Source organism: Trachinotus anak, unplaced genomic scaffold (assembly GCF_046630095.1).
Source record: "Trachinotus anak isolate AG129_WGS33_773 ecotype Australia unplaced genomic scaffold, CSIRO_AGI_Tana_v1 ptg000019l, whole genome shotgun sequence".
Lineage (NCBI taxonomy): Eukaryota > Metazoa > Chordata > Actinopteri > Carangiformes > Carangidae > Trachinotus > Trachinotus anak.
Window position 1 is genome coordinate 4,644,864 of NW_027273870.1, and position 22,533 is coordinate 4,667,396.

The following is a 22,533-nucleotide window of genomic DNA, read 5'->3' on the forward strand; positions in this document are numbered from 1 at the left end:
CGTGGAGCATTGAAGGCAGGGGGGAAAAGTCTTTGATGTCCAAAATGCTTAGTTTATTAAGGTCTTAAGTTATTTATTCAGGTTCTGTGTTAGCAAAAATTGAGTAATTACCTGCAGAGTTTGTCAGTTTTGTGATGGGCACTAGCTGATGGAGAGCATATCTATCTCACACACACACACACGCATTTGTAGAATAGTCTCACTCATAAATGGGCCATCATACAGTAGCTGATCTGCAAACCATTCCATGTCCTCACTGTTACAAAATTCATTATTTCTTAGCCTAGTTGCCTTAATTCGAAGTGCAATTGACCAGTCTTTTCATCAAGTATGCAATATTCAAAATAACAAAAATCCATTTAAATATTTGCTAAATGTTTGCAAAGTCACCTGACAGCCAGTTTGTGGATAAGTCTGTCCATTTTTCTTTGTTGTCCTCATTGTCAACAAATCCCATGAAAACTATTAGAAACAAACCAGTGTGGCAGCAGGTGACATGTTCCTTCACTGCCGCTAACACACTGACTCAGTCCCACATGTAGCTTCCTGCTGCCGCAACAATTAATGCACCCTTTACTCCAGTTTGTGTAACATTTCATAAAGATTACAGTGCCCAGTTGTTTGCCTGTGACCCATTTTACATCTTCAAGAGCAAAAATCAAACTTGCTAGACTCACAGACAGGCTGCGGAATCAGAAAGTATTAAGAGAGACTTATGCGCTGTTTTTTGTCTTCCTCAATCGATATGTTGACAATAATAAAATAAAATTAAAAAAAATTAACAGCATTGTCCTTTAAGCTTCAAATCTCTTTTTAAGTTCAGACACCTTGATGGGAGGACGGCTTTTCTCCTCATGCTCCCCTGAGCCGTTGTTCTCCTCAGATACACTTGAGTCGCACGGCGGGTGAGTTTGTGTGTTCTCCCTGCTCCGCGACAGGTTGCACGGTCTCCCAGGTTCAGCCAAGCCTTTGGTCCTGGACTGAAAGCTCTGGCCGGGTGTCTGGGACTGGAAGCGTGCTACAGCAGATAGTACTTTAGGAGGAGGGGCAGTTTGTTTTATCTCTCGCTCCACTTTCTGTACTACTTCTTCACTCCTTTTTTCCTGAGCTGCTGGAGGTTTAGGATCAGCAGCGAGGCTCTGAGGCCCTGGAGAACCTGTGGTTTCTGGATTGGCTCTCTCCTCTTCTCCTTGCTGCTCCTTCATTGTGTTGGAATCATGGGGATTCGGGCTGTTTAAAGATCCTGTCACCTCTTTGTCCCTCTCCTGCTGGTTCTCTTTTGCCTCTTCTTCTCTTGCTACACCTTTCTGCATTTTACTTGTTTCTCTTTCAGTTTCTTGTCCCTCAGCTATCTCCTCACTCTGATTACTCTCAGCTTCCCTCTTGTCTTTTAACCCTTCATCCTCTTTCTTCTCCAATGTTTCTTTCACAGGTTCCTCTCCTAAACTCACTCTCTTTTCCTGATCTCTTTCTCTCTCTTCCTCAAAGTTCACTTCCTTAAAGTTATTTCCGTTGTCTATTTCTTCTCCTCGGTTCCCATTTATTGCCACCTTCACAGCTTCTTGTTTCTCTTTGTCATCCTTCTGTCCCCTTTCTTGTTCCCCCATCTCACATGCTGCCAGCAGACTCTCTGGCCCCTCCTCCTCTTGTAGACTGGTGTCCTGGCACAGCCAATCAGAGTCCTCTGTCAGGTCTGACAGCTCCTCTGTGGTTTCCAGATTCCAGCTGTGCAGGCTGCCACTGCCGCTGATGGACAGAGACAAGCTCTCCTGGCTGGGGTTGGCTGGACCGCGCTGGAAAACACAGCAACAGCCCATATTAGACCAGAAATCACATTTGTACATGTGTGTGTGTGTCAGTTCCACCTCCTCTTACCTTTGTGATGTAGTCATGACTGTCTGGTCCAAACAAATCCAGGCTGCGTGTGCCATACAGCAGACCACGGTCATGGGCGCTCCGAGAACTGAGTGTGTCAAAAATCTCCCCAAGCAAATCCATCTCCTCTTGGTCACACAGCAGTGAATCCTCCCCTTCTTCATCATCCTTCAGAAGCTCAGAGCCAGGCTCAGCCGCAGGCCCGGACACAGCTCTGATAACAAACAGATAACACACACAATGACACAACACATACTGCATGTTGTTATCTTTTTCCTGAGTTTCCCCATTTCTCTGTCTCATCCACACTGTCGGAAGAAGCACTCAAGTCGGTGCTTCTCAAACTTTTTCACATCAAGGACCCCTAAATTGTCACAAATTAGACCACAGGCCCCCATTTTTGCTATTAGATGTTTTATTACAGAACGTGTTTGAAACCCATGACCAAAATAGTTATACTTCCTGTCACTGTCATACTTATGGATGGAATTATAGAGAAAATAAATGATTCCTTTTTTATTTTGAGTGTGTGATAGTTCTTTGTTTTGTAAGAGCTCCGCAGCACCTCAGGTTTATTTAGGTCCAGCATGGACCTGGAAGGGCCCATATTTTTTCTTCTACCAGAGCAAGAGAGAGCAGAAGGAGTTGTGATTTCTTTGTAATTTGTTCGCTCACTCACTAATGGTAAATTAATCACAATAAATTGTTTGTGAGCATTGGACTTCTTTCGCCTGCATTAAATTCATCCAGAGGCCTGTTCATTTCAAGTTTGTTTGACTTTGATTATGGACAAATAGCCACTACAGGTAGTTTAATCTGTTACAGTACATCATATTTTATAAGCTCACCATATGCAAACTCTTAATTTGAAAAAATGGTTGGTTAGTGTTAGCTATATGTAATGGAGTAACAAGTGCAATATTTCCCTCTGAAATGGGAAATGTAATGGAATAAAAGTATGAAGCAGCAGAAAATGAAAATATTCAAGTAAAGTAAACGTACCTAAAATTGTCCAGTACTTTAGTCAATGTACTTAGTTACTTTGCACAATTGCTCACCCATCCCATGTATCTCCAGAGTACGTCAAGCTGTCCTGGTCTCTGGGAGCCCTAACCTTGTTAACAGGCCGACGAGGACGTGACTGACATGAAGCAACATGGTAACAAAGCAAAGGTACCGCAACGTAACATCCCAACGACAAACATGCCAAATGTTGGGGTGAATCACAAGGAAGCGACAGAAACAGGGCAACAAAAGGTGCAAAAAAGCACAAAGAAGCGGTATAAAAGAGTAAAGGTCATGAATATAAGTGAATGGTATCTCCAATTTATTAAGACATTAAAAATGAATGAGATTTGACAGTCGGTGCATGAAAATGAGATGTGGGGTTGTTTTTTGAAAGAGATCTCACCATCCCAAAGTGCTGTGTGATTGGCAGGCGATTCTGCAGGCAGTCAGATTGGACACGGCGGTGTGACACTGACCCCCCTCTCTGAAGGGTATGTTCTTCATGGTGGGTCTGCAACACACACACGCACACGCACAAGGAAGAAGTATTACAGAAAAACCACAGCAGCATTTGCACCAACTGAAACACATGCCTACATATAAACACGAGCCCACCTTGTGCATCAGCAGGTTTTTCAAACCAGACTTGGCGAGACCTTTGGCCTGGGAAAGATTTAAAAGAATATGAAGAGAATTGTTTTGGTGCTGCAGACAGAACTCACCTGCCCTCCCCTCAGCCAGAACACCTCCGCCTGTACTCACCCTCATGTTTGCCTTGGACTTCATGTTGAGGATTAGCGCTCCTCCCCCTTTCTGTCAAAAGTGCAAAACCATCTGTGTTACAATTTTTTAACAAGATGGGAAACAAATGTTGAAATGAAAGTGTTTGATTAAAGACTCCAAGGACTTACCTTTAAATTACCAACTAACTGCTGATAAGATTTGCTTCTTCCTGCAAATAATCAAAACAAAACAAGAATACAACGAGGATAAGTGAGTAATAGAAAATTTGAGAAACACACACACACACACACACACACACACACACACACACACACACATACAGACACACACCAGCTGTTGTTTCACACTTCAGGATCTCATCCTCAAAGAGGTCATCTGGTTCATTCCCGTTGTTCAGAATATCCAGGCGATCGTCAATGAACTAAAAAAAAAAGATTATTATTACTTTATTGTATTTATTTTTCATCAAGATATATGAAAATGCAAACTCATGTAACACTTGAATAGTATAATCCCAAATGAACAAGGTGAACTTTATTAACCAAGATACAATAGTGTGGCTTTAAACGTGTGAAATTTCTGAACACCAGGTCTAAGTAACAACCCAGACTAGGTGCCACAACTTGTCCATTAGATTATGATTCTGCATCAAAGGATGTCTGTCACATTTATTAACCAGCTGCAACGTTTCACTTTAATTCCCTGCCCAACAACTTATCTGTCCAGCAGGGGGCAGAAAACTACATGAGGCGCAGGGCTGTACCTGTTTGAAGCACTGTAAGTGAATGGCACACTGTAGGAACTGCCTCATACTGTGAGACTTGTGATCGAGAAACAGCTCTTCACTGAAACATATTTCACCCTCCTGCAAAGAGAGAGAGAGAGAGAGAGACAGGCACAAACAAAGACAAATCATCAGAACTGTGTTTTAAATGTATATTCAAGTGCAAACAATACAAACTAGAAATGATTAACTCCACTGTTTTTTTTTTTGTTTTGTTTTGTTTTTTTTTTAAATCAAAAATATAAATATTTAAACCTCAATGAGCCAGTCTGAGAGTGACAGACCTTGTGACCCTGAAGTGCGTCCCTGTAGCCTCCAAACAGCAGAGCTTGAGCTTTCAGGAAGGCCCGCGAGACACCAGAGCCAGGAGACACGGCCTGCCGCTTTAAACACACCTTCAGCCCAGACATCTGGAAACATATTTACAATCACAGATAGGACATTAATCCAGAGGCTCCTACACTGCTACTGCTGCACAGTATTCATGATAAAAGCTGGAACTGATCAAGTGAAGATGAGACAGGAGACGCTAAAATTAATTTACAGAGTAACTATCTGAAATGACAGAGATGGGGGGGTTGCTATTGGTTTAAAAAGGAATGTGTATTTTTATGTCCTATTTTAGTTCCTGTGGTTCTTGTGTGCTAACAAGTGTCACCTAATTCTGTGCTGCAGACCATCACCTCAGAAAGCATTTGAATAACATTCTAGTCACACTTTCCTTAACAAAACAACAAGGTGTTGAGTAGGAAACCAGAACGAGTTGTCACATACAAAGACACAAAAACACAAAACTACTCAGGCTGTTTATTACCACATCTGAAGGTATTCTTTTGAGGTCGTCAAAGGGGGTTTCTAGTGTGTTTGTGTCCACATTTAGAATCACAACTTCCTCCAACCCACGACTCCTCACCCTCTGTCAGACAGACACAGAGACACATTTTAATAATTGTCCATTTGTGTGGGGACAAATCTGGTAGATTCAGAGGTTTGGTAGAATGTGAGTGAGTGACATAGTTTTAATCAGTAATTTACCTCAGATAGACTGGTGTGGACTCCTATTAGGTAAGGCATAGGTGCACTGTAACCAAATAAAAAAAAAAAACAACAACATGTGAATGCAAAGTCAATGCACAGCTATCTGGCTGTATAGACAGACCTCTTACCAGCAGTAGTCCAGTAGGTGGGGTGGCAGGACAGGTATGAAGATGTGCTGCCAGTACATGGGGTATAACACAGCACTGAGTGCGTGGACGCAAGACGTCAGCTGCACACAGTACAAAACGGAGGTTGGTCTCGGACAACAGCAACAACACACAGGACACACAAGCGTGCCTGTGTGGTCTGCTATTGGCGACACACAGTGGACAGTGTGTGTTTCCAAAACAGCACAGAGGAGATTATTCTAGTTGCAGTGAGTTATGTTTGCATGTGGTTGCATTTCGCAGAATCTAAGGTGGTTTCTGTCCTCTGGGTAAGAGTTGGGCTTAGACAAATATGCTTTTAGCATAGGTTTGTGTCACTGTTTCAAAATGCGTCAATCCACATGAAATGTAATAAAGTAAATGTAATACTTCAAAATGGAGGAATGACGTGCTTCTTACAGTGCTGAGTTTGCTGGCAAAGATCAGGATGCGTCTCTCAAACAGCATGCTGGCATAGAGCTGGAGCAGGTTCCCCACATCCACTGCCACAATCAGCTCTGTCAAGTTCCTCTGGTAAAACCACAGACACAGACACACGCACACACACACACGCACACACATATCAGTTTGAACAGGCAAATAAAATCCCTCCTGCTTTGTAAAGGATATAGCCTAAGAGAAAAAACAGTCAGTTCAGTTTAATCCAACACACTCACGTTTTCAGGAATGGAAGGGAGACTTCTGGGGTCTGGAGCAATGAAGTATGGAACCTGGTCAAAAACGAAACAGAACACTACTGAGAAAACTGAGGGGATTTAATGAAAGTGTGTTTTGTTTTCAGCTGGATTAGTACCTTTAGCACCATACAGACATACACACATCGAAGTTTACAGGATCAGACTTTAGGCTTTCATTCCAAAATTCAGTGCTAGATGCAAACTACAGTGACCTTATGTACAGTTATGTCTTACTGTAACACAACCTTAAAGTTATAATACATAAGATTTTCGTTCAATCAAACATCATTTTACGGTTAGCATTTTCTTCTGCAATGACCTCTGACTGTATTTACATTGAGTAATTACATCTCTACTGCAGTGGATGTAACTTGCCTTCACTTGCCTTTCGTCATATCAGATTTGTATTAAGTTACTGCTGATTCAACCTGGACCTGTAGTATTAAACTGTACTTGTCGTTACCATGGTAACTATGGGTATCGCCACATCAGTAAGAGCTGAAATCGTATGAATAACAACTTTAATAATATTTTATATATTTTCACGGTATAGAGTAGCTTTAGATGATTGAATGTTCCTGTCAAGTGGAGGAATTTCTATTTTGGAATGAAACTCTTGAAATGCAAATCCACAAAATACACACAGCTGTAGCTTAGAGCCACATGGAGACATTTCTCATAAGGCAAAACATTTGTTGTCAGCACAATCGTGGGTTATTCATGGGTTATGAACACATGTGGTTAGCTGTTCCAATTGTCACAATAACTGTTAGATGTTAATCGCGTTAAATTTTCCTTTTGGGTGAGAGACAAGGTTTTAGTCCACATGCATCAGGTTTAGCCATCAAGCACAGACAGCTGACGTTTTCCAGCAGGAGTTAGTCTGTCTCTGCTCGGCCGTTATTCCAGGACACATGAGCTCCTGTGGGACTCACCCCCTCTTGCCCCTCTGGGTGTCCAACAGGATGGGACACCTCTGTGGTGACCAATAGCTGCTCTCCCTCAGAAAAAAACACAACACACTAACAACTGACAGAAAACCATTTAAGTCAAGCATGACCCCAGGTTCTTATTGGCTAATTAGAGCTTTACCATCTGTAGAGTGACGGATCCAGGTGCCAGCGGTAGGGGCTGCTTGTAGAGCGCAGCCAGCAGCGCTTTCATCTCGTTGGTCTGTTGAGAAGACGGTGGTCGTTATGTTAATGATACAATGTGAATTAGAGACTAACACAGGAGCAGAGGCGGCAGAAACTCACCTGTCCTTTTGACAGGTAATCAGCCAAGTTGTTGAGAAGCTTGTAAAACACTTCAAACCACGGAAGATAGCTGTATTGAAATTGAATACGAGTGGTTTGAGTGGCCATGTTGTTGAAGGCATTGGCTTATCTTGGCATGAGAATGACACCTTCACTATTCACATAAACACACACCCTAATACACACATACCTGAGTATGCAAAGGCAGGTATTTGTGCCATTGGTGAGACGACAGAAGCCGAAGCGTTGGCATCCCTCAAGGTCAGTCAGAACAAAAGTAAAGTGCTGCACGGCAACTCCATCCCTCACTCTGAGCAAATGGATGTAGTGAGAGGTGGATGTATGAGAAACAAACAAGCTAGATGCTGGAGTAAAGAGCAAAACCAGGCTGTATACTCACCTCTGTATGTCATAGGGGAAGCAGAACCTGGGCAATGTTTGACAGGACTCCTAGAACGTGGGACATAATTGTGTGTGTAAATGAAAGACCAGGTGTCTACAGCCATGTTGGCATCTCTGTGAGGCAGTAGTTGTAGTTTGTAGGTGTGTGTTGTTGCTACTTCAGCCAACTAAGTGCTCAACTAACAAAGAATCAAATGTGAAAGAAAACTGAGTAAAAGCAATGTGTTTCAGTGATGAAGACCCTGCACCAAAACACTGAAATGCACAGAGTGGGTGTGCTGATTTTTAGCAGGTACAATTTTTATCACAATCTCCATCTTATTGTTATATCACAGCATGCTGACATTTACTAATTGGTACTAAATACAAGGAACAACTAAGGTTGATGGGAAATTTTAGTTTTGCAAACTAAAATTTTTGTTACAGTTCATCATGAGGGGAATGTAAACAGTTGTTGAGAGATTTCACTTAAAACCAAACTTGTGAATGTTACAGTGGCACTACAGGAAGTCACCAAATCACCAGTGTTATTAGGATTCATCCTCTGGGTACCACAAATGTCAGTAAAAGATTTCATGGCAATCCATCGAGTAGTTGTTGAGGTATTATAGTCTATACATAGTGGACCAAAGTAGTGTACCGACAAATCAACCGTTATCACAATCCCCAGAGCCATGCTGCTAATGTGGCTAAAAAGAAGCTGCTATGATCATTTTAACGTGGCAATATATCCACACATATTATGCTGCATGGAGACATGAATGCTACCTCATCACTGAAGTCCTCTGGAAACTGAAACAGTACACCAGGATCTGTAATGTTCAAACAAATGAATTAACATTATTCTCCGAACAACCTCTTATTGTATTTGTCTTTACAGAATACACAGTGAAGCAAAGCCTGCCTGTTGTCCATGAGTGAATGAGTGAAGTAAATCATAAAATGGACAAATTCAATAAATTTAGCAAGACAATAAAAAGTGTTGTTTGTTTTTTTTAACCCCTTCAGTGTCTGTCAGATTACCACAGCATGCTTTGCATCTGGTTCAAGTCTGACTAGACAAGCTGTGTGGTTTGGACTGATCACATGACAGGAAGTATGAGCAACTCTCAGCTGAACAGAAATACCTTCAAATACACTGAGTCTTACATTTGACTATTTTACAACACAGAAATTATTTAGTTTTGCTTTTTGTGTTTGAGGTCAATCATAGCCGGTGGTTAACCGTCAGATCGGTGTGGACTGTCATGTAGGAAAATGAGAAGAGGATGACGAACAGAGTCACAGGAAAGTATTTGAGGAACGATTTTAATCAACTTCTCTTTTACTAACAAATCGCTCTGCAGATATGAATTGTGCTGTTGCAGATGTCACAGTTCTAGTACTCCTTAGAGGCTGAAACACAAAGTAGAAAACACTGTAATTGCAAACCTGGCCCAGGTACGCTGCTGGGAGAGAAGACAGAGGCCTCACCTTTGTCTCTGGCTACAGGGCAAGTTGCTTCAAAGAACCAGTAGAAGGTTCGCTCAGGGTTTTGTCTGACAGGAAAGAGATTCAGACACTGATGTCAGATTACATTTACAGTTAACAGTGTGTTACCCACCAAACACGGTCACATTAATGTTGGCACATTCCAGTGGGTCTAGTAAGTTAACATTACTGAATGTATATCTATCTATCTATCTATCTATCTATCTATCTATCTATCTATCTATCTATACCAATTATACCAATTATACAAAACCTAAAAGATTCCGTAAATATACAACAGGTGTGCCTTTAAAGACAGAGATAAAATAGGATATATTCATTAGAGATTGGTAGATAGTTAAGAGTGGTCACAATAAAGTATTCAAATGCTGGTTGTACGCAACCAACAAAGATTTTTGCTCTGCCTTGAACACAAATGGGTCTACCATAAAGTGCATGGCAAGTGATACAGGGCAACAGTGTTGCTGCAGGAAACTTCCTGTGCAGTTGTGAGAGGAAGTAATAAAAACCGCAAGAACAGACTGACGGGCAGAGTGATGATGATGGAAGTTAAACACAAATGACACAACTAACTTACTTCAGTCTGGACCCCATGTTGTCTGAATGTGTCTGTGTCCATGTGTTTGTCCAGGAAGGCAGAGATCTTCAGAAGGTGCGTGAGATTACAGTCACCCACCTCCCACCTGCTGATGTAGCGGTGGTATAAACGAAGGCGGATGACAGCAGAAGCAGCACTCTGCACAATCAGCGCCCAAGTGACAGAACACTTCCTGATTTGTCTCATTATGTGTGTTGTGTCAATGTGTGCATGACGTCTGTTGTAAGACCACCTCTCTAATTCTTATTCGTGTTCACTCTTATTCACTTCCCTTTGCTTGTCCTTTGCTAAGCATATAACTATTATTTTTTAAAATCTACATGTATGTATCTGCGTGAGCAGCTGCAGGAATAATCAAGTTGCAGGAACAGCATTTCTGTGACCTCAGTGTTATTCACATTCAAAAAAGAAAACCCCTTTTTTTCCTCTGCCCTTGGTTTCATTTTTTATCTCTACATTAGAACCATTGCCAGATAATCTATTATTTAAAGAGCAGTCATTAATAAACACACGAAACAAATGGTGTCCACAATTTATGAATCTTTTTGTAATGTGCCGAGAACACTGGAGCTGACATTTAGGATCTGTTTATTGTTTGAGTTACACAGACAGACATGCTTTTGTTTGAGAACATCTCATATAGCCTACATGGACAGCTGTTCAGTTATTGCTCAAATAGACAGGATAGGCATTTATATTATAATAGGTTTTGTAGTGGAAACGAGACAACCAGGTGTCCACATCCTGCTCAGAGAAACCCACAGATCTCACACTGCCTCCTTGTGGTGTTCAAGCAACACTGTTTAATCTCTAGACGATGCAGGTCTCCATTTTGGTTTGCTTCATGCTGTGACATCCAGGGTAAAATCCTCAAAAGTTGCTGATACAGTGTTTGGGCCATTTCATTCAAGAGTAGTGTAATTCTGGAAAGGTTTATCACAAAGGTTTACAGAGTGAGCTTTACTTGCATAACTTTTAAACTGTCTTCATCTCCTTGATTTGCTGGTATATAAATTTAAAACGTATTGAAACGTAAGAAGAACTTCAGTTACAAAAACAAAAGGATATTTTTCCACAAGTTTATTTCAATCAATGCCAAATCAGACAAGTGATCAAATTTTGGTGAGTTGAACAGTTTTATTAGATACTTGGCCCGGGTATGGAACTAAGTGACTGATGACAACAAATGAACATTAACAGAAGGCTACTGACAAAAGACCACAATCACACTTGTGTTAGCTACCTCTACATGATCACTGAGATGGGAGAGTCACTGTAGTGTTGTGAATCCTGCTCTGGGTGGAGGAGAGAGAAGAGAGAGGAGAGGCAGAGAGAGGAGGAAACAGAAGCAACACGGGGGCAGAGAGAGCTGGGAGATAAAAATCAGAGAGAACGAGAGCAGAGCAGGGCTGAAATCAGTGGATGGATGGTTGGATGGAGTTATGATGAGTGCAGTGGAGGAATGATGAGTGGTTTTAGCCTTAGGCCACCTCCTCCTCTCCCTCCTCCTCAAACTCTCCCTCCTCAGCTGTGGCGTCCTGATACTGCTGGTACTCGGACACCAAGTCGTTCATGTTGCTCTCCGCCTCAGTGAACTCCATCTCATCCATGCCCTCGCCGGTGTACCAGTGGAGGAAGGCCTTGCGGCGGAACATGGCGGTGAACTGCTCGGAGATGCGCTTGAACAGCTCCTGGATGGCCGTGCTGTTGCCGATGAAGGTGGCCGCCATCTTGAGCCCACGGGGCGGGATGTCGCACACGGCCGTCTTGACATTGTTGGGGATCCACTCCACGAAGTAGCTGCTGTTCTTGTTCTGCACATTCAGCATCTGCTCGTCCACCTCCTTCATGGACATGCGGCCACGGAACACGGCGGCCACGGTCAGATAGCGGCCGTGGCGCGGGTCGCAGGCGGCCATCATGTTCTTGGCGTCAAACATCTGCTGAGTGAGTTCAGGCACAGAGAGGGCTCTGTACTGCTGGCTCCCCCGGCTGGTCAGAGGGGCGAAGCCGGGCATGAAGAAGTGCAGACGGGGGAAGGGCACCATGTTGACGGCCAGTTTGCGGAGGTCAGCGTTGAGCTGGCCGGGGAAGCGCAGGCAAGTTGTCACCCCGCTCATGGTGGCAGAGACCAGGTGGTTGAGGTCTCCGTAAGTGGGTGTGGTGAGCTTGAGGGTGCGGAAACAGATGTCATACAGAGCCTCGTTGTCGATGCAGTATGTCTCGTCTGTGTTCTCGACCAGCTGGTGGACAGACAGGGTGGCGTTGTAGGGCTCCACCACTGTATCGGACACCTGGAGGCAGAATGTACAAAGGTCAGGGAGACGAAGAGCCAGAGAAGAAGAAAAATACCAAAAAGAAGTGTGACATAATCACTGCACCTTAGGAGAGGGCACAACGCTGAAGGTGTTCATGATACGATCGGGGTACTCCTCTCGGATCTTGCTGATGAGCAGAGTTCCCATGCCAGAGCCGGTGCCACCGCCCAGGGAGTGCGTGAGCTGGAAACCCTGGAGGCAGTCGCAGCTCTCAGCCTCCTTCCTCACCACATCCAGGACGGAGTCGACCAGCTCAGCTCCCTCTGTGTAGTGGCCCTTGGCCCAGTTGTTACCTGCTCCACTCTGGCCTGAAAGGAAAGGATTAATTACAATCTACCCTTGCAAATATTCAACCTTTTTAATCGAGCCGAAAGGCTCTTACTTTATCTTTTAAACTAAACTGCTTCTTCACATGAACTGCAGCAATCATCGCTAATATGCTGATCATCAATGCGAGTGAATCTTTTCCTGTGTAATAACCAACGTGTGTGCGTGTGTGTGACTGATTGTACGTACCAAACACAAAGTTGTCAGGTCTGAAGATCTGTCCGAAGGGGCCAGAGCGGACAGAGTCCATAGTGCCTGGCTCCAGATCCACGAGGATGGCCCTAGGCACATACTTCCCACCTTGAACACAAATGCATGTGTCAAAACTATTTATTAGAAAAGACAGAATATTTAAAGCTCACGGTTTTAGCAGTCCTAACCTGAAGCCTCATTATAGTAGACATTGATTCTGTCCAGCTGCAGGTCGCTGTCTCCATGATAGGTTCCAGTTGGGTCGATGCCGTGCTCATCACTGATCACCTCCCAGAACTACAGACGGGTCGATGGGGGAGATTAGGCAGAGTCACGTTAATAAAAACTTGTATAACACAGTCTGTATTTAACCACTGACATTTCAACACAGGAATGTACAGTAAACGGCCTTCTCTTTAAACTGTGCTGAGCCACAGCAGCCTCGCCAAATGAGTATTATAGGGCTGAAGCTTTCAATTCAGCAGTTGGTTTTCGAAAGAAAACTAACTGACAGCAAATCTGATGATAGGAGAATAATTTAAGTCTTTGTAAGGCACTGTTTTACAGTACCAGCTTCTCAAATGTGAGGATTTGCCACTTTTACATAACCGCAAATTCAGCCTTTGGATTTTGGACTCAGACAAAAACCTCTTTTCTCTATTTCGTAGACCAAGAACAACCTCCCAGATCCCCTCAAAGAGTGGGTTGATCCACCATCTGAAACGAGGCTAATGCCATTCCCGTTATGTGATGCAGGGACTGTCATAAAACACTACTTATTATTCTAATTGATCATGATCTCATGTGTGTTGAAAACTGCGAGGCTGCGTTCCAGTGCATTCTGAGCCACACCCCTCTCTCTCTGCACCCCCCCAACACACACACACACACACACACACACGCAGGAGTGTCGTCTGTTCATTCACTAATTCCCTGTCAAAACCCTTTTGATTGCAGCAGATAAATCAATATCCCCTGATACACACACACACACACCCACTACCTCGCAGCCCCGCTCCGTGACAGTGGCTCGGTAAAGGGCATCAAGTGGCAGCAGCGGGGATGTCTCCGGTCGCCACCGCCCATCCTGAAGGATGCTATTGTACGCTGCCCTCACCACAGTCTTATACAACACTTCCCACTCCACTATGTTGACCCATTTAGTGTTTCCTGCGGGCAGCGGGCCCTCTTCACAGCGGACACGTAGGCACAGGAACAAACCGGTCACATTAGTTACCAGGTCGGCCGGACGCCGGCGTGTTTTCGTACCTTCGCTCCGATCTGGTTCCCGCACTGCCCGGCCTGCAGGTGCACTATCTCACGCATGTTGTCGCTGCGGTGTGGGGGGTCTCACGGAGAGCTGCTGCTGCTGGAAGCGGGGGGGGGGGCACTGGAGAGGAAGCTGACGACGGGCTCCGGTTCTGGCGGCGGTTCCGTCCTGGCCCTCCCGGCTCAGTCTACAGTCTGGCTGAATGGCGGAGGAGCTGCGGCTGCGTTGGAGGCTCTCTGTCTGTCTGTCTCGCCCTGCCCCCCCCCCCCCCCGGTCCGCGACTGCGCCGTTCCTCCCGGTGCTGCAGCATGACGTCATCTCCATGGCAACGGGAACCGGGCACGGCCGGAAAATTCTCCGGACCGAGCGAGCCACCGGCGCCGCAGAGCCACCGGCCCGCACCCGGTGTATCGCCTGGGTTCACTGTCATTAGGGAGAAGTGTGTGCAGGCTGCGGATGCTTAAAACGCAGTGTTATAAAGACTCCAGCATGTTACATTGCATGGTGCAGTTGTAATGTTGTAATGTGAGGCTTATGTGTGTCAGGGTGGGGTTTTTAATTTGTCATTCCTGGGTAATGGAATAATGTTGGCATGAGTGCTAGTCCATGGCATGCAGGGACTAGCACTGATGGGGAGTTTTGCCTCAGTATCAATAATAGCCAAGTCAGTTTCATTTATATAGCCCAGCATCACAAGTTGCAAATGTGTCTCAAGCAGCTTTAAGAATCTGCACAACACCCATCTGCCTGTAGACGCAAGGAAAAACTCCCCCCAAAACCCCCTCAACCCCTTTAACGGGAGAAAAACTACAACTTCAGGAAGGAGGCACTTGCACTTCCAGGACAGACAGATGCTGTGTAAACAGAGCAAGATAGTACAATTACAGTAGGATGAGAAAATCATAGATAAACTGTAAAAAAATATAGATATAGACTAACATAAAGGATTTGGAACTGGGAGGACATAGAGCAACTTGGATGTGTTGCAAAACAGACTAAAGCCACACAAACTCCTCTCCTACACAACACACAGGAGGCAGACACTGTTTGCACCTACAGGAGAAAGGTAACAAACATACAGGCAGGACACTAAACATTTAAAAACAGGCACAGATATAGAGACTGAGGCCAACCAGTGGAAGGACCCCAGTGACAGGTTCAAGGCCTGAAGTAGTAAAAGAATAAGCCACTAACTGAAAGTTGAGGCAAAAATGAGTTGTAAGGCTTAATAACAATGTCAGATGGTCTAATGTCAGCAGGGAGGCTATTCCAGAGGAAACAGGCGTGATAGGAAAATGCCCTGAAACCTGCTGACTACTTTTTAACCCATGGGGACAGACAGGACCCCTGTATTCTTATTCTACTGCATTTATTCACTTTAAACAGTTATTTATCTGTTACCTCTGCTGCTTGTACTGCAGTGATACATGAATGTATCTGTATAAGTGGCCTTTGTTTACACACACTCATCAGTTTTGAGTCTTACTCTGCTTTTGGGAAAAGGTGTTTCGCTGGAACAGAGATACGATCCATGGATCAACCAAAACTGATGCTGGGTCCCAACATGCCCAGTTTCAGTGTTCATCAAACAAACTTGGTCCTATGACTCGACATGTGTCTGTATCTAAAGCTAAAAGGGTTTATGCCAGGGCTCCTTGCAGAAAAAATAAAGAACATTTTGCTTGCAAAAACCCATTTAAATGTTGTTCATCACTGGGAAGAAGCTTGTTATTTTGTTTGTGCTGTTGCCTGTAGAGACAGGAAGCTTGAAAACAGAGCCTGGAAGGGAGCAAGGAAGGAAGCAGAGTGTGATAGTCTGCAAATGGGATGGCATTCCTTCTTCTTGCAGCAGTCAGTCTTTTCCAAAGAAAACATCAAAGGCAAGTTAATCGTGAAATCCAATCACAAATGATCGTAATCTGGATTTATACTATGCCACACTGTGCTATAAACTGGTACACATTATGGTTAGATTTGTTTTTATTGAATTGTCCCCGAGGCCCACCGGTCAGTGACTGCACAGTAGCCTGTCAGTATTGCACCCAGAGCCTGAGACACGTAACACAAACAACATCAGTCTGAGTCAATAGGCAGCTGTGTTTGTTTTTTCATTCTTATAACTGATCATTCATTAGTTTAAATATAGAGAAAGGATTACTAAGGGTATGCTGGGTCATAAAAAATACCAATAAAGTAAAAAAAATGAAGTATAAGATTTCTTAAAGCTCCACATAGAAGTAGTATAACTTGTTGAATGAGGTTTAAAGTGCTCTCTAAGGCATGATGTGGGTTTGGTGTGCACATCTTGTTTGAAAGTATTAAGTTTTATCATTATTATTAAAGCTGCATCAATTCAATTCTATATATGCAGTATGTATGAATGTGTGTGGGTGTGTGTGTGCCGTGTGTGTGTCCAGCCATGATCACTGTAGTTACATCTGATAACCACAGAGGGGCAGTAGAGATCTATTGTTGTTTAGCTGAGCGCCCTCTCGCCTCCTGTCCGTGGCAGCGTCACTGTGCCTTGCTCCTCGTTTTTGCACAACATAGTAACAACACAATATTCTGATGAAAAACTGATGAATGGTCTCTAAACACAGGCTATAACAAGCACAGTTCTTTTTTTGGCTTCGCACATCCATCTCTGCACTATGTACATTTCAATATGCTAACTGGGAATTCCTTTTGTTTGCCTTGTGAATTATGTCCAATGCTGAAACACAATCAGAATCACATATGGAGCAGACAGTAAGGCTGTTTTAGGCCTACTTATAAAAGATGAAAAGCACAGCCTCTAACTGAGTCTTACCTGTTCTCTCATTTTCCTTTTTTAATATACTGATGTTTATCGTTTTTTTAGGGGCACATTAAGTTTTCACAGACTTCTGAATGCCTGAGGAGGGATAGTGGAGCAATTCAAGACTAACACACCCGCACACACATGCATGCACACACACACACCTGACATTCACTGCTGAAATTACCTTTTTTTTTGTTCTTTCCTTGGGAGGATATGAAGTGTGCACAGCATTTTGTCCTTCTTTAAGAACATATCCTGATGTCGTATGTTCAAAGTGCTCCATCAAACCCTCAACACCTCAGGTCACGTTCTCCTATAGTATCACATTTGTCTTTCTCTCACAGTCTCACCTCCCACATCACCACTGTGACCATCCTCCCTGCATCTCCTGCTCTACAACTGTCCAGTCTAACCCAGCCTTTCCTCCCAGTACGCTTTGTTAAGATTCCACACTTGAAAAACACACACACACACTTCCTTAAGCATTCTTACTGCTCATAAATTTTGTGGTAATTCAAATACGTTACACTGAGGGGAACGCTCGACCGGCAGTTTGTCATTTTATGCAAGGGCTGGCAGATAGATTCCCTCTCATTAAGAAGGGTCATAAAACCACCCTCTCTGTCGGAAACACCTATCACTGAAGAGGGTACTCAGCACTTTGAAAGGACGCACACATACAAGTACAAGTGTCCACACACACACACAGAAAATGAAGAAAAAGCAGAGAAAAAGACTTTAAAAGTAAAAATGGGGTCGCAGAAGGACAAAGTAAAGACTGGTGGAGCGGAGGAAGAAGGACAACTCAATTCTCTGTTTAATACAACTTATAATTTACACACAGTATCATAAAGATAAAAAAACGTATCTGTTTTATTGCAGCGATTCTGTGTTTATCTTGAGTTGGTATTCACACCCAGTAAATCACTGCTGCTGTTATAGGTTAATAAGAAATAAGTAATACATGAATTAGTGGAGCAGAAGCTTCATTCTGTCATTCATCTCAGCTTCACAGTTTTCTCTCACGAGGATTAAGATAAATCAAAATAAATCAAAATGAATAAATGTAAAAGGTGTTACATTCAAACAATAACAAAAGGGCCAGCATTCACAAATGAAAAGTGCTATCTGAACTCAGTCAGACTGTGAGTTACAGGCTGCATTAAGTTTAAGTAGTATGGTGATATGTAGCATGAGATGACTGAAATTTTGCTGGTAACTTTCCTTTTAATATGTTCTGGTATACGAGGCCATCGTGGGCAATGCTGCAAGTCAGTGAGCAGGTCTGCTTTATGGCCATGCTGGATTTAAAGGAGCTTTGCATCAGTGTGGTGAAACTTGATGCTTCAGGTATTTCAAGAAAGAGAATTTCCTGTCTGGCTCCAAATATATTATATCACAATGTATACTGATATTGCAATATGATTATGATTATGGTTTTTTGATTGTGAGACTTTGTATTGTCTGTGATTTGAGCACTCTGTGACTGCGTGGAATAGAAACTTAACTGAGTGAAGCTTCCTCTCAAATGTTAAATGTTATGAAGGGACAGATGTCATAAATTACTAATGGTACATTACCAACACTGTGTGTGCTTGTCAAAGAGAAGTCCCATCAACATTTCAACTGGATCGTGCGTCAGTCAGTAGAGCACCGTGGAAGCTGACAGCATGTCTCCTAGCAATGCCAGCTTTCAAATATCAGCTGCTGCCATGGTGAACACTAGACACTATTTTGCACAAATATGTCCAAAAGAAGATTTTATCATCTTTCGCAAAATGGAACAATAAACATATTATCTGCAGTATCAGTATAGTTTATATAAAAGAAGTGAAGTCAAGAGTCATTAATCTCACAGCTCTGACTCTGTGTAAACAAGGACATTATGCGTTTGATGGTTCGGTCATATTGGTCACAAAGTTGCCTTGGGTGTGCTTGAAGACTTGTGGGTCCTATATGTAAATGCAGGACATAGTTTTATTACCTTAAAGTAGATAAAAATTTACAAGCAGGGGGGTAGAGGAGTGATCACGAGAGCTATGACACTATCACTCATATGACAAGTTCATTATCACACACAGACATCATAATGTTGATTGGATCTTGGATATTTTTACTATAACTATGTAGATAGTCTTGAATGATTGCTCTCAAACATCCATTTGATGCTGAGTACATAATGTACATTATGGTATTTAGTAGCTGTAACAAACCTGAAAGAAACATTAAAAGAATAATAAATGTGGGAGCAATCACAAACTTCACAGGGCTTTCTTTCAGTTCTTGCGGTGAGGATTCCTTCATCCCTGCTTCTTTTTAAGATCAGTCTGAAATCCCCGTGTCATCGGATTATGGGAGGAAAGTGGAGCACCTGAGAGAAAACAAAAAACATGCAAAACCCTTGTAGAATTAGTCCCATATTTTGTAATATGCTCGGCTTAATGCAACTTTATTTTTGGTTCTTCCTCGCTAACTGCTTCACTGAGTCATCTCACAATGCCCACATCTCTTGAGCTAAAGCGTCTCTGTCTTTTGACAGCATTACACAGATGTGCAAATATGAGCAAAGCAATCTGCAGTGTTTCTTGGCATATGCTTTGAGATAAAATGCTTGTCATGTCTGGTCTGATAGAGTTACTTAGAACAGAGCTTTTTAAAAAAAAAAAAAATCATAAATGAAATTCACACTTACATGCATATTATGATTTGGCCCACTGGCACATACACATACACTGCCATACTCATTATCATAATTACAGACATTAAGAAAGCAAAAACAGTTACATTAATATCAAAATAAACAAAGCCGAAAGCTACTAGATGGAATTAATGCATGAAATATGTCCTAAGGGAGCAGTTATGTTTATACAGAATACAAACGTCACTTCAGCCTGTCTTGTGTTGCTTCCTCAAACTCCTTCCTTCTCTCTTTTTCAGTCTTTCTCTCCCTCAAAGACTACAAACCAAAGCTTTCAAATCATCTGCGGGCTTATCACTGAGAAAAACATGTGACTCCAGTCGTTGTGACGGGCTGTGAAGACGTGTGGTGACAGTGTGCACAATCCTTTTAATGGCAGAAAAAACAGTTAATCACACAAACTCACATGCACACATGTGTGTACATGCGCAGATTAGCAACACATACACATAGATTTCAAATTTCCAAAGCTCAGACTTCAAAATGGCATTTCTCTATTATTTCTGCACAGCCACATTAATTATTCAGCAGGTGATCAATAGCCTGCAGCATTAAACAAGGCGACTCACAGAAAGACCAAACCTAGATCGAACAGCCTTCAAAATAATGTGGGTTGTTTCAAATAGGCAGGTTGTTTTAAAAACATCACGAAGGGTTTCATTATTTAAAAAGACCTACAGTACATACTCACTTTGTAACCTGTTAGATAATTATTTTAGCTTTGATGCTAAATCGTTGCATGCATAGAAATTCAGTGGTTTACTGCCTTGAAAAGCTTGATACCACTTGTAGGACTGTCACTGTGCGTTCACTGTGAGTACTTCCAAGAATTTCTGCACCTGCAAAAGAAATACACAAGCCCCTGTTAAATCACAAATTTGGCTTTTATTAGTATGAAAATGAGGTATAAAATGTTAATTGGTGAGCTTTAGAGGTGCTGATGGGTGTGTGTGTGTGTTGTGTATTGTGGAGTATTGTGTGGCAAAAATATGAGGGCTTTTGTTCAGGCCATGCCCCGACGTGCTGATAAAGTAAACACACCATCTTTCTCACTTTTTTTCTGTGTTTGTTTGTGTTAATGGCCTTTTGTGCATATATACACAGGCATAAGTGTATTTTGCAAAATTTTGAACTGTTCTTTTGAGTGAGTTTCACTTGTAGTTTAAAAAAAAAAAAATTCCTTTTGACTTTGTAATTTGGTTTAAAAATGGCTAACCTCTGTGCTTAATGATATAAAATGTTTTTTTTTTTTTTTTTTTTAAAAAGCATGCATAGATGCAAAGAAGGTAGGTACGTTTAAGCGATTATACTTAATATTTTATTTTTTCCACAAATATGACATTAATTACCATTTCCTTTCAACCCTGGACCCTTTTCTTTTGTGAGCAAATACCGTTTCGACAGCTTTCAAGTTGTTTCCTTATGTCATCTATCATCTCATTGATTTATTACTGCTGGTGATTCTTCATCATTCTTCTTCATCACAAAACTTTTAAAAAAATGAATCACCACCATCCACCTCAAAAAAAAAAAAGAAGAAGCATAAGCTAAAGGAAGAAGCCAGTTTGCACCATCAGATCCAACTGCTGTCTCACAAACATCTGGTCACTTGAATCTGCAGTTGCTATGTGAGCAGACACAGTTGGAAAAAAAATGTTACGAAATCTATTTGCCATTGACACTGTGGTCGGTTGCAGTGGAGGTTATCCAAACTCAATCATCTGAAGAATTGTAAGAAGCTGCCAGAATGAACGCTGCTGCTCAGAAACCTAAAATAACATGTGTTCAGTTGAATAATTCAGCTCGTATCAACAATAACAAGAGTGGAGAGCTAGACTGAGCCCTGAGACTGATGACAAGTCACGTTGCCTCTAAGTCAGTCACACCTGAGAGAAAAACAAAAGGAATAAAACACTTAAGGACAATGCTAATTAACAAACTTTAAATGGGGTGCTTCAATCAACACATTTTGGCAGAAGAGTAATTGCTGGGGATGTTCTCTGCATTCAGATCATGATTTGTCACATTTTCCTTTTCATAATGTAGAGATGAGGTTTGAACTCAGCCTAACACACTCAAAGATAATATCAGTCAATAACAGTCACATAATGGTGCTTTCTTTTGACCCATCATAGAAAAACAAAGTCATTTTTTGAGTTAGGTACACATTTGTAAGTGTTTAGGCTGAACTAAAGGTAAACTTAGCTTTGTTTCTAGAAGTGGCGTGCCATCAGGGCAAGCAAGGCAAGCAGTGCTTGCCAAGTTAAAGCTAAAGCTTTACATCAGTTAGAAACTATACTGACGTGGAGTATATCTCTCCTTAAATCTGATCTCAGAACAGCTTTCTGTCCCATAAAGGATCTGTTGCCTGTTTACATTCATGATGTAATTTACTGCTTATTGTGGTGGCAGAAGGCTGCAAGCTAGTTTGACTTCCAGCCGTTGCATCTGTTGTTTCTGTCATTTTCATGGGTGTGACTGTGTCCCGTTCACAAAGTCTGGGGCTTGTCAAGTAGAGAGGACAGCAGGTTAATTTGGAGGTCTGCGCATTGTGGCCAATCCTGGAATTTTGAGACAGAATATTGTTACAGGAGGAGAGCAGCACCTTTCAGGAATAGCTCAGTATGTAGGCTGTATGTGTAGCGGGCGAGAGAGAGAAAAAGAGAGAGAGAGAGCGATGATGCTAGCGACCGGAGCAGAGAGTTAGCTAGTTAGAAGTAGGCAGTGTAGCTGTGAACGTAGCGGTGTGTCAGTAAATAAATGCCACAACTCCTCAAGACGGAAGTTCCTGCTCCTCCCCTGTGCTGCCCTACTACTGTCCAGACTATGAGCCAGAAAGATTAACAACACTGGTTGGCTGCTCAGTTCTGCTTGCCTATCTGTAAAAT

The 22,533-nt window shown here is 42.5% G+C and overlaps 2 protein-coding genes across 5 annotated transcripts; both read right to left on the reverse strand.

The window, feature by feature from the left end:
• Positions 1-31: 31 nt before the first annotated feature.
• Positions 32-10,202, reverse strand: dennd1c (DENN domain containing 1C). 4 transcript variants are annotated; one of them, XM_071504517.1, is made up of 23 exons: positions 10,020-10,185; positions 9,425-9,489; positions 8,720-8,763; positions 7,950-7,999; positions 7,740-7,859; positions 7,550-7,619; positions 7,386-7,466; positions 7,229-7,294; positions 6,273-6,326; positions 6,016-6,126; positions 5,578-5,678; positions 5,447-5,492; positions 5,226-5,327; positions 4,696-4,821; positions 4,391-4,492; positions 3,958-4,048; positions 3,795-3,835; positions 3,646-3,696; positions 3,499-3,546; positions 3,287-3,394; positions 2,934-3,016; positions 1,876-2,089; positions 32-1,793 (listed from the first exon to the last, which is right to left on the reverse strand). In XM_071504517.1, exons 1-23 carry the CDS (start codon positions 10,034-10,036, stop codon positions 795-797), a joined length of 2,790 nt encoding a protein of 929 aa, XP_071360618.1. In that variant the 5' UTR covers positions 10,037-10,185; the 3' UTR covers positions 32-794. The 4 variants fall into 4 exon arrangements, with proteins under 4 accessions (XP_071360618.1, XP_071360617.1, XP_071360620.1 ...); XM_071504516.1 differs by having other exon boundaries at positions 9,383-9,489; XM_071504519.1 differs by lacking the exon at positions 7,229-7,294 and having other exon boundaries at positions 10,020-10,202.
• A 903-nt stretch (positions 10,203-11,105) lies between these two features.
• Positions 11,106-14,403, reverse strand: LOC139636538 (tubulin beta-4B chain-like). The gene is made up of 5 exons (XM_071504687.1): positions 14,147-14,403; positions 13,066-13,174; positions 12,875-12,985; positions 12,422-12,666; positions 11,106-12,334 (listed from the first exon to the last, which is right to left on the reverse strand). Exons 1-5 carry the CDS (start codon positions 14,201-14,203, stop codon positions 11,522-11,524), a joined length of 1,335 nt encoding a protein of 444 aa, XP_071360788.1. The 5' UTR covers positions 14,204-14,403; the 3' UTR covers positions 11,106-11,521.
• Between the last annotated feature and the right edge of the window lie 8,130 nt (positions 14,404-22,533).

Coding starts and splice junctions, on each gene's coding strand:
- dennd1c (XM_071504516.1), bottom strand. Junction 3,836..3,957: donor GAAGTGTGAAACAACAGCTG/GTGTGTGTCTGT, acceptor GATTATTTGCAG/GAAGAAGCAAATCTTATCAG. Junction 3,697..3,794: donor AGTTAGTTGGTAATTTAAAG/GTAAGTCCTTGG, acceptor CACTTTTGACAG/AAAGGGGGAGGAGCGCTAAT.
- LOC139636538 (XM_071504687.1), bottom strand. CDS start 14,203: ATGCGTGAGATAGTGCACCTGCAGGCCGGGCAGTGCGGGAACCAGATC. Junction 13,175..14,146: donor GGAACCAGATCGGAGCGAAG/GTACGAAAACAC, acceptor ACCCGTCTGTAG/TTCTGGGAGGTGATCAGTGA. Junction 12,986..13,065: donor CTACTATAATGAGGCTTCAG/GTTAGGACTGCT, acceptor TTTGTGTTCAAG/GTGGGAAGTATGTGCCTAGG.